We start from the raw sequence: 12,251 nt of genomic DNA, 5'->3' as shown, positions 1-12,251 counted from the left end.
AGAAAGCCTCAAACTATATAAAATTCAAAGTTTGATGTTAGTTAGTGCATTTGCATCATTACTACATAGTTGAATGTTTTAGACAAACCGAAGTTTGTACATTGGCATCATTATTATATCATCTCATATTTGTGAATTCCTTCAAAAGTGCCCTACTTATATTTCAAATAAGTAATGCTTCCTCATTAGAGAAGACATCTGTTACTTATTTTCAGATAAGTCTACCACTCAGAAAGACTGTTTCAAAGTTGTCTCGCTTCTCATTAGTAAGTGGGTACATCTTTTGGCACCTCTCTTATCGTGTAAAAAATCACAACTGGATTGTCACGCTTATACCTCTGAGTACCTACCCGCTCACTGATGAAAAGCCAAACAGTTTCAGAACACTGCTGTCTGGAATGGTGGTACATAACCGAAAATAATTAACAGTAGTCTTCTCTAATGGGCAAGCTTCACTTATTTGAAGAATAAGTAGGCCAACTTGTGAAGGATTTCACAATATGATGTTTATTATTTATAAAATAAATTATTATCCAAAAGTCTATATATTTTATAGAAATTTATAGGTTTTTATAATAATCGATTTAAGTAACAACAACTGCAGTCATATTTCAATTATTCTGAATTTTTTCTTTTGCTTTCAATCAACATCTACAGTAACTCAGTGCCTATTGCATGGCCATATTCAAAGCAGCGTAACAAAAATGCCTAATATTTGCATTAACCAGGTTCATGCATGAATGAAACATGTCATAACATGTTTTTGCAGGGCAATGCACTCAATCATCCTCTTGAAGTCGTAAAAATCGTACCTCATATACATACATTACAGGAGCGTATTCAGGGGTGGGCAGAGAGGGCATACGCCCCCTAACCAAAAATTGCCCCCCCTTATGATGATACCTGGATATGCCACTGTTACATTATAATATAGTGAAATTATAGTATAATATAATATAAAGTAAAACTTTAGTATCCAATACCCCTGGCCGTGACCAACGATCGGTTTTTGCGTGAATCTCTCCCGAAGTTGCGTGAAAATCTAACCTTTTTTTCACTAAACAAAAATGAAAGTCAATTAAAAACATGACCCCACTTATAAGTCTTCCCCCCCCCCTTCTAATTACAACTATTTTGCTCAGTTCACGTACTTCACACAACCTTGTGTTCGTCGCGTAACGTAACACGGGGGTACCGGTTAATACATTTCAGCTTAATATAAAAATTAGTATATATGCAATGTTGTTTAATTAACAATAGTAATGGCTGGAGAAATAAAATGCAACGCGGAGAAGTAGCGGCACATAGTTTGCTTGAAATAAGCCCCAATTATTATAAAGAGTAATCTTATGGCATTATCTAGTTTCATTTGAAATAATTAACCTATCAAATATTAACCGAACGATGAAAATTTTCTATGTAACAACCACAGAGAAGTAAGATACAATACTACTCTGTGGTAGGAACAAACCAATTTTCTAAATGGAGGAGGTAGGAAGAAAAAAAAGAAGTCACAAATGGTAGTTTGCAATCTTAAAAAAAATAATAACAATCAACATGAATAAATCTTTATGAATTAACGTTTTACATGCAGAAAACATTTATCTACCTTTATAATAAAAGTTTGTAAAATATTATAAAATGTATTTTTATATATTTTTTATCCTGATCTTCTTGAATTCTAAAAAGTAACCGCAACCATGTTCCTTTATTCTCGTCATGAACACATAATAACGAGAAAATATATTACCAAGATTTATTTTAATTAATAAATCAATTGATCAAAATTTATTTTAACTTCCGAATTTTACGTTCAGATAAATCATACAAAATATTAATGACTGGGGAAAATCATAAATAATTTTATTAAAAATTATAAATAAAAATATCTTCTTAGAGTGACTTATAATTAACTAAACTATTTTACATTTAATTCATGCTATTTGATAGTACAACATATTCTATAGATTGCGTCATGGGTATTAAGTCATGCAGGTCATGCACGTGTCATACCACATACCATCCATAGGGGAGAGGGTTCCGGAAGGCAAACTTTCGGAAATTGCGGTAGTCACATCCTCACAGGCATCCAAACCATCCAAAATATCCAATCGGGCATCGGAATCAGACTGGAGTTGAGGATCTGATATTTCATCTTGCATTTCCACAAGCAATTCTGACGCTTCGCTTTGTTCTGCCTCACCTTTATTTTCGGGCGGTGATTCAACTTTTGATCGCTTTGATTCCGGTTCTTGTTCCTCTGATGTGGATTCGGATTTGGTTTTCCTGGATTCTGTTTCTGCTTTCTTCGGTTCTACTTCTACCGGTTGCGGCTTACTTTCGGCTTCTTTTTCTTCTGTCCTCGATTCTGGTATCGGTACAGGCTGCGGCGCTGTTGTTTCGGAAGACGGAAGATCTGTTTTAGATTCGTCGACTGTTTTTGATTCCGGTTCTTGCTCGAGCTTTAATTTCTTCGGTTCAGGTTCTTGAGGTTCTTCGATAGTTTCATAAACTACAGCTGGCTCTTCTTCACCAAGATCTTCTACAGCTACAAGAGAAACAAACCAAGGTCAACATTAGCACAAATTCACACACGCACATGGTATCCAAATGGAAATCTGTATTTAGTGCTTAGTTAGCATTTTCTTATATTATTCAGCTACTTATTTCATTACATCGGCAAATAACGCAGCCTAATTTTCACCCAAAGGAAGCCCGTAGGGTAGAAACGATTAAGAGCAAATAATAGTATCGCAGAGTAGTTCTTTCAGCTGTAGCCCGATTCAGCGAGAATGCAGGCTGGATCCAAAACTATTAACAAGGGTAAGCAGCTGAAAGCTGCAAATGCCCCTAGAGAAAGAGGCTGAGTGTAGCAAAACCCCCCTTTTTTTCCCCGTCAACACTCTACTGCCCCAGAGCGGCTAAATACGTATCCTTCGACGATGCTGTTTTTAGGTGCGTTGCTGTTTTCCCTACGAACACTTAGATAAGCTCGCCGGAATTCCTTGGCAATGTATCATCATTCGTTGGGAGCAAAGGTTTCTCAAGGCTGAGATTGTGACACTTTGCCCTTGATTAAAGATGCCACTTGAGACTCCACTTGTTTCATTATTCCTGATCATAATTCAATAAAGAAATGAGTGGCTTCACTTGCAAGAAAATAGCATTACTTCCGAGAAAATCGAAACTTCTTTGTTTGTTTGTCGAAGCTGGAAGTTATTAACATAACAGCAATTTGAAGAACGAAGAAACGATCAAGCCACTGACTATTCAGTGTACAATATTATTCAATACAGGTCAACCTGGATATATGTATTTCGTGTAAGTGATAATTTATTCCTTATATTTTTTTCTTGCAGGTAAATTTGCTCTCCGCGAATTAGCATTAGTAGTGGCAAATGATGCAAGCTTCAGCATCATCAAAAAAAATAAATAATAAATAATAATAATTAAACGAAGTAGTCCTAATATATTCAGTAATCGTTTATCAGTGTTCATTAGGGGCTTATTTACTGCAAAGTCGTGGATAAAGTTTCGGGATAAATTCTGCAAAAGCTAACCAGGGGGCGAAACAAAGTCATTATTAGGACTGAAGTAACCTCGAAATAATTTTATACTTGGAAAAGCGCATGTTGGAAAGTTTGTGGAAATGTGAATCCTAAGTCATTGAATCTCTGTCCATTTTATTTTGCATAACTGTTTAATCATATGTTGTTGTTTTTTTTTTCTCTCAGATAAAAATGTACTGCGATGACTCTAAGCAAAAAAAAAAAAAAAAAAAAGTACTAGAAGTGGAATATATTTTTTAACGTTTGTCGCAGTCACTCCTATACTTGAAACCCGCCAGATTTCGATAGTTGCTGTGTGTGTGTGCATGCCCACAAATTTGCCAACTTTGACCTGATGCCATTCACGTAGCAACATGGTGAACAACTCATTAACAACTTCAACATGAAAGCTATGGGGAATTATATATAGGGTGCTTCAAAAGTATGTGAAAAAAATTCTGGAACTTATATCAAAATTAAGTTATATAAACATGTATATGATTCTGAAGAATTACGGAAATATGGTGTTTGAATTTTAAAAAACGGCTGCTGAGTTTTTAATGATAAAAATAATAAAAAAAAATAAGAATAAGAAGAGACGGTACCTAGTATGAATAATCATTTTATTGGGCACATCTGTGCTTATTATTATTTTTTCTTATCATTTTATCACTTTTATTATATTTTGATCAGATGAAGAAGTTAGTTCAAAGCATCATTTTAGTTCGTAGTAAATCACTGAGCAGGTGAAATGCATCGTTTCTGTTACATCTCATACTGTGAACACCTTCACAACGAGTAGCCTGTTATTGCACTACCTCGAACACTACCTCTTCTCTACTGTTCGAGATAGTGCAATAACAGGCTACTCATTGTGAAGGTGTTCACAATATGAGATGTAACAAAACGATTCCATTTCACCTACCAGCCCCAGCCGCAGGTCTATCAGTGCCCTGTGCGAGACTTTTTGGTGCGCCCTCTCCAACTTCCTATTAAGTTTATGCATTATACTTTTACTATTTAACTGAAAAATACTTACTTTTTTATTTTAAAAAAGAAACAATGTATGAGAGCCCCTGAAGGATAGTATCAAATATATTATTTATTCATTCGAATGCACGATAACTGAAATCCGAACTCTTCCGAATAGCTTGAATCGGAACGTAAGATTGACTTCATATTGCGACTTTCGGAAGATGGTGACTTGAGATTTACAGCAAATCAGTGAATTTGCGGGGAATTTTGGGCCCCCTAAATTTTTGCGCCCTGTGACCCTGAAGCCGGCCCTGTCACCTACTTCAGCGATTCACTACGAACTAAAATGAAGCTTTTCACTAACTTGTTCGTCTAGTTCCCATAGTTTTAGGCTTTCAGCCCTAAACCCTTTTTTAGTATCTTTTTATCTTAACTATCTTAGTTGGAAGAGGGATGTTAAATATGTTAAATGGTTGTTCATCCTTATGGAAATTAACTGTAATAAGCGACACTAATCTACCATATGTAAAGTTTAAGTTGTTATATCGAAAATGTTGCAGTTTAATTAAATATATCCTAAAAGAAACAATTAAACATTTTGGTGACATTTCGAGAAGTCGCGACGAGAAACAGTGACTTCCTGAAACGTCGCGAGACTTTAAAGTGTTTCTATGAAGGTTGTATTCAAACAAGTTAGATCTTCATATTAAATAAATTAAATATTAATAAAGAGAAAATATTTAATAAATAAAATAATAAAATTTTCTTTACATGTGGTAGATTAGCGTCGTTTATAATAATTCAATCCCTTAACTATTTTAACGTTTCGTAAAACTTTCTTGGGAAGTTTAACGACCAGAATGCTTTGAACTTAATTTTACAGAAGTAAACTTGCAATGGGATAATATTAATATTAATAATAATAATAATAATAATAATAAAAACGTGTTCAGTAGCTTCTTTAAGTGGGTTACAATAAATGAACTTCCACCGAAGAGCAGAAATAATTTCTGTATTATATGCCGTTTAACCTCAGTGACTATGATAGTTGTGAACATTATCGAGAGTGAAAACTTTAAAATATTGCTTTAATAGCTATAATAGCTTTGTAATTCATATGAATTCGATCAAGTACAGTTTACTGTTAAACGTTCTTTAGATTAGTACTAATTATAAGATATTATCATAAACATTATGAATGATGACAAAATATATAGTAAACTTGTAAGTAATGGTGAGTTAAGGAGCTCTGCAAGTGTCGTAACAAGAAAAAGTGGGCCCCAATGCAAAGTTTACTGTGGGCCCCTCCTGAAAATATTTGCTTTGGTAAAAATAAAAAATTCCTTTAAAACAAATCCTTAAAAATTGCCATGGAAGCAGCGGCTATTAAAAAAATTATTGTTCGTAAACCGTAACTTTTATCATAAACGTAACTAAAAAACTTAACATTTTTACTCAAATTTTTTTTTTTTTTTTTTTTTTTTTCCGGCCAGGAGGGCAGTGGGCCCCAATGCACAATGCACCGCATTGGTATAGTTACGCCACTGAATTCTGCTGAACTAAGTTGGTCATATTCAAACCGCAAAGCATAAAAATAGTGGCCTGGAAATCAAACAGCAATTTTTTTCGCAGTAGTTTTCATTTAAGCGTACAAACTTCCTGGAAGTGTCTTCTGTTCATTCATAATGTGAATCAACTGAAGAGATTTTCCTTCAACTTCATTAAAAAAAAGAAAAAAAAAAGTCTGAAGATGTCCTGGAAAGATTCCAACTACATAGTCTTATATATCTAAACGCAGAGAGTTCCGGAGGTACTTGCCAATTTTGCATGCAATGAGCACGTGTTATCTAGAAAAAATTCGCCATCGAACACATCTTTACTAAATGTTTTCACTAAAGCTTGAAGGTGCCAATTCATGAAGCCTGCTTGTTTCAAATAATGACGACGAGATTATCAATCGTGAAACGTACTTTATCCTAGCACTGCACTATTCCACTTGAAAAATAATCCAAATTGGAGTGCTATTGAAGTGGAAGTGTTGCGTTAGTACTTTATCGATAATACCAGTAAGTAATATTTTATTTCTTCATAAAATATGTGCCGGTTGCCATCCATTTCGGGAAAAAAATCTATATCGAATCCAGGCTGTGGCAGAAGAAACGTTTTTTTTTTTTTTTTTTTCGTTTTTTTAAACACTTAGACAGTCTTAGAAGGAATGAAGTTTTATCCAGAGACCGCCTACGAAACCCAGTATAAGCTCACATATAAACTCCTCTTTCTGCATGGCCGATTGAAAAAATGAAATAAAGGGAAATAAATTTTTAAAAATTAAAATAATTGCCGATCTTGTTCCGTCTCGTTCTTATATTCGAATTATAGTATACTTCCGTAATTATTCCCAAAGATAAGAGGAGCTTGTAAGGAACGATATGTGATCTCAAGGATGCAACATAACTCAAAGCTTCGGCCAAATTCATTTGACTCAACGAGTGACTTTCAAGTTACGTCAATATATATCGCGGATTCTTCAAATTGTCCTTCATCAAAGAATATAACGAAAACGTTGTTAGCAAATTTCTTTGCATTATGTACAGAATCGTTTAGAACATTTTTATCTCAAAAATGGCTAACATTCTTTTCGCTACTTTAAAAATGATTATAAAACTGCTATGCTTCTTGACACTGATCTACTTGCCAAATGTATTGAGTACGTTAACTAAAACATTTCAGGTTATTGAGTAAGGAGTAGTCGATACCTAACCCAAAGAGTCATTTCTACAAATCCTTTAATATACAAGGGTTTCCTCCAAAACTGACTGACTAATATGCATCTCGGGATATGTTTTAACACTATATTGTCCATGAAATCGTTGTGATTTCTTTTTTTTTTTTTTTTTTATTAACACTATTGTTGCAAAATATCTCCGTACAAGTTAAAATTCTCCTATGATGATTCGAATCTCAATATATGCAAGTGGAGTTGACTAAACTTCAAGACCATGACTTAAAAAAAGAGATAGGTGATATTTCTTCATCGGAATTCTACAAGCTTCTGTCCAAAGATTTCTTGCAACTCGTGAATGTTTTCAGAAAAATCTTCCTTCTCACACTACCAAATGTGCAAAGTCGCTTACGAAAATAAAATTCACAGTACGACAGATTACCAAACCCTGAGCAACTTGATAATGAAAATATGAAACAAACATTTCTCACAACCATAAAGAAAATTTCGATCATAAATCATCCATAATGAAGAGTTTTTGGTCTTATCTGCTCATCCGAAGTTTTGTCCCAGAGATAAATTCCGATTAATAACATTGCATATATGGGAAAATCAATTTCGGTTAGTGTCCCGTTTTTCAGAAAAAAAAAATAGATAATCTGTTAAGTGAAAAGTCCCAGTTTTTGGACGATGATGTTAATGATAATAATAATAAAATTATTAATATTACAAGTGAGTGCCGAGATAGAGAATTTTTGGAACCCGAGACAACCACACATTCTAGCACCACCCACACCCTTAATAACATATATGCACAAATAACTAGACCTCCCGTGGCATTTATAGCGGCTTAGTCAACTTGGCATCCTTTCTGTAAAGTCTGGATTCGAGTTTCGTTAGAGACAGAGGAATTTTCTGATGGTATGAGTGAAAAACATGCAATTTATTTACTTTTCCCTTCCCTACATACAGGCAAACTAGCCTTGAACACACATGACTACAGACCTGTACACACAAAGGCTCGAAAGACACTGGGGAATAACCAGAATTTGCCTTCAGTAGAACAATCACAATGAATGAATGAACAAATAGATAATTAGGAGGATGCAGTTAAAACCTAGGCGCTTTGAGCTGTCGCTCTTCTCGCCAGTAACTAGGGTCAGTCATGATTGCCGTAGGAAGTTTGCAATTTTATTCTGGCAGAGTGCCATCGTTTCAGTGCTGAATCTGGAATAATCAATGTTCTAGTTCGAAGAATTAATAATTAATTACAGTATTAATAAGAATAGTTAACAATTGATAAAATATATTTTAATTCCCAATAAACGCCAATCTAAATAATTGGCTTTGTGTTCTGGTGAGTCTCCAAAATCATTTAATCTTTCAGATTAAATCGTTTAATTCCCTCCATATTTGGATACTTAGATGCAGTTTTTAAATGCTTTAGTTTACTATAATTCTGTGCTCGTAAAGAGATTCATGCTAGGCAGCAGTAATGAAAATAGAAATAATGATACTAACTCTAAAAGGGTAAAGAGTTTAAAATAATTATTCGATACTGATAAATAATCTAAAACAGAGTGGCGCAGACGCTTCAGATCTTTGTTCTATGACTCTTCTTCTGTGCCTAACACAACCATACAGATACAAAAAATACGACAAAGAAATAATACAAAAATCTTTTCTCTTATTCTTTGTACCTGTATGTTTGCGTTATATACAACTAAGTAATGTCTTCATTCAAAAACCATATCAGAAATTGATGAAACAGTTTTAAATTTTAACCAAAACCTTACGTGTTTGACCTGCAAAACCGAAAAATCAAGCAATTTTGCCGAATTACCACATTATTCAATATAATCACAAAACAATTAAAAATGTTTTAACAGAGCTGAAATGTATTTGAAATCAATTAAAAATAAACATGAATTATTATTTTAATAATTTCTAGATTCGCAATATTGTTTTCAATAACTTTTCCTAAACAGAAAGAGGAAACAAAAATGTACGCTTTGAGGCGCTGCTAGCAACACACTTCGCCATCTATTGGCAAAGCACGCTTCACTGCATTACCACAAGATTGCTCAGCGAAGCAATCTATTTATCCTTGAGCCAAAAACCAAGATTATAAACAAACACGTGCGTGATGGAAACACTTTAAAGTAAGCGGTTCAGAAATAGCACAGTAAAAAAAGGAAAGGTGAGGGTAAATCAACAGACACCACCATGTTGGCTATATACGCGCACCAAGCTTACAAATTAATGTTAAAACATTAAAAGGTTTAGAATTTTCCAAAGAATCAACTATTGATTATCATTATATTGAGAACAGATTTTATAATGTGATAAATAAAACATACCAAGGTTTTAAAGCAACCTGGCTACACTTTCATAATAAATAAATTTAAATTTGTCATTAATTTAAATTACGTTTTTCACAAATTAAATTACCAAATTACGTTTATTTAAAGTTCTTTTACCATTCTATTCTTTTTCTTTTGAATGATATAAAAACTAAAACTTGATTTTGTCTTTGTGGTTATTAATTTTCCTTACCTTGAGGAGTGGTAGTTATTTCTTTAATCCAGGCATTCTTCTGCTCAATACTTCTTGCCCTCAAAGTTATAGGATAGCCCTTTTCGTCGTGTCTTAGATGTCGAAGAACGATTTTTTGTTGGTCCTCTGGGATATTTTCGATTATTTCTACTTCTTGAAGCTGTTGATTAGACCACATGAAAAGTATGGTTTGATAAAATTTTAAACAGTGCACACAATTCACTATTTAAAGTTTTATTCAATATTTTTGTTGACGCTTCCTTTACACTTCAACTTTTATTGTATCTCCCCCACTATATTTTTTCTACGAAATCTGCACCCCTAAATACATTTTAAAGATATATCTGCTTACAATAAGGATGACGACTGAAGAATTAACCCGAACATATGATTAATACAAACAAGTTTACCATATAGGTAATTAAAAATAAAAAGGCATGAAGAGATTACTACAAGGTGTGGCTAAAATGAAACGAGAATTGTTGTTTACCAATGAATTACTACTGCTTATATCAACAACATTCATATTCCGCTGTAGCTTGTTTAAAGTGAAATATGAAAATCTGATCTGTACAAGAATATTTCCTATACAAATAAGTTTTTGTTTTGTTGAAATCGGTTAAGTTTTCATTGAACTACGGTGAATCAGTGCTTTTGCCCTTCAGAGGAAAAATGAGTGATTGTAATTTAGAATTTTAGATTGTTATTAAATTTTTAGTAAAACCTGGTAAAAATGGTGCAGAAACGTTGGAAATGTTGCGAAAAGTGCACGGTGATAAAACTATGATTCAGCGACGTGTGTACAAATGGCACAAACGGTTCACGAGGGACGGGGAGATGTCCACGACGACAAGAAGACCGCCAACTTCAACGACAGACGAGAATGTTGAAAAAATTCGAGAGATCGTGCGCCAAGACCGTCGTATGAGCATTTGACTAATCGCAAAACTTTTACACGTTGACAAAGAAACAGTACGAACAATTTTGACAGACGGTTTTTCATCGTGACAATGCGCTGTGTCATTCTTCTATCGCAGTGAGAGAGTTTTTAACGAAAAACAAGATTACAACATTGGAGCACCAGCCTTATTATTCAGATCTGGCGTCGTGCGACTTTTTTTCTGTTCCCGAAAATGAAAATCCACCTCAAAGGAAAACGATTTGAGGACTTAGCTGACATTCCGAAGAACACAATGCAGCAATTAAAGGCAGTATCTTCCGAGAACTTCCGCTGTTTTAGAACCTGGAAATCGCGAATGGAGCGCTGCAAAGGCGCGGCTGGAGAGGACTTTGAAGGGGATAAACATTGAAATTGTTGTATTTAAAATAATAAATGATTTAAAAGATATTTTTCGTTCCTTTTTAGCAGCACCTTGTAAATTGTTATAGGATAATTTAGGACTATATACGAGGAGTGATCATTTAATTCGCAGACTGGTGCAAGATTTTATGTTTATCGCGCGAACTTTCCATAACTACCGCTAGAGGCGCTCTACCTAGTCGCCACTGAGCAGACTCTGTGTATACATGCCAGTACTTGCCGGGCTAGTTCTGCGTGAAGAGTTTTTTTTTTTTATCCGCGTGTCACTGACGGTCGTTTTGAAGCAAGTATCATGTCGGATATACAGATTGAACAGCGATGTGTGATTCGTTATTGTGTCAGGCGGGGCTTAAATGCATCGGAAACAGTAAAAGAGATGAATGAAGTGTATGGTAATGAGTGTCTTGGTAGGACGGCCATATTCTGGTACGACCGAACTTTCCGGTGTGAAGTGGTTTCTCGATCAAGACAAGGCCAGACCTTATAGGCTAATATTGTGCAGACAGTGATCACAGCCCTAGGTGCCCAGGTTCTGCCACATTCCCCTTATTCACCAGACTTAGTCCCGTGTGATTTCTTCCTGTTTCCACGTCTGAAGAAAGCTCTGAAAAGCACTTCACAGTCTTTCGAAAAATGGCTTGCAAGAAGCATTTAATGCGTGGGTACGACGATGGCGAAAGTTTATAAAGTTCAAGGGAGAGTATTTCAAGAAGAAATCCACAGAAGATTCAGATGATGACAATTAAGATAAGATCTTGCACCAGTCGGCGAATTAAATGATCACTCCCGTGAATATTTCAATTAGTTATATGGTTTATATGAGTTTACTGTTAATTACCTAATTCAGAAATTTATATATAAATAAATAAATAAATAAATTCTTTATTGCTAATAAGTACAGGACATGTACTAGAGACAATAATACTCAACACGGCGATATGGCCAGGAGTTTTACATTATAAATGAAATTATAAATGAAATTAATTGGCAAAAAGGAAAAAAAATACCATTACATGGAAATTATGAGTTACAAACATGTAAATTATAATAATGAAAAATGAGGACTAAACGTCATATGGAGGAAATTATCCCAGTTCCACAGATGGAATCCACTCGAGGAGCATGTGAC

The 12,251-nt window shown here is 34.4% G+C and overlaps 1 protein-coding gene across 3 annotated transcripts in view; it reads right to left on the bottom strand.

The window, feature by feature from the left end:
• Window positions 1–12,251, bottom strand: part of LOC150082242 (protein Obscurin-like) — an 865,351-nt gene that overhangs the window by 637,254 nt on the left and 215,846 nt on the right. For 2 of the 3 annotated variants that reach the window (XM_090379203.1, XM_090379205.1), the window contains 2 exons: window positions 9,802–9,961; window positions 2,021–2,548 (listed from right to left, as the gene is read on the bottom strand). In XM_090379203.1, coding sequence (XP_090235329.1) covers window positions 2,021–2,548; window positions 9,802–9,961 — 688 coding nt within the window. The remainder of the gene's footprint in view (window positions 1–2,020; window positions 2,549–9,801; window positions 9,962–12,251) is intronic. The other variant, XM_090379204.1, reaches the window with a different exon arrangement.

The sequence above is a fragment of the Mastigoproctus giganteus genome, chromosome 8 (assembly GCF_048544385.1).
Source record: "Mastigoproctus giganteus isolate SK-2022 chromosome 8, ASM4854438v1, whole genome shotgun sequence".
Taxonomy (NCBI): domain Eukaryota; kingdom Metazoa; phylum Arthropoda; class Arachnida; order Uropygi; family Thelyphonidae; genus Mastigoproctus; species Mastigoproctus giganteus.
This window is presented reverse-complemented; position numbering and strand designations above follow the sequence as displayed.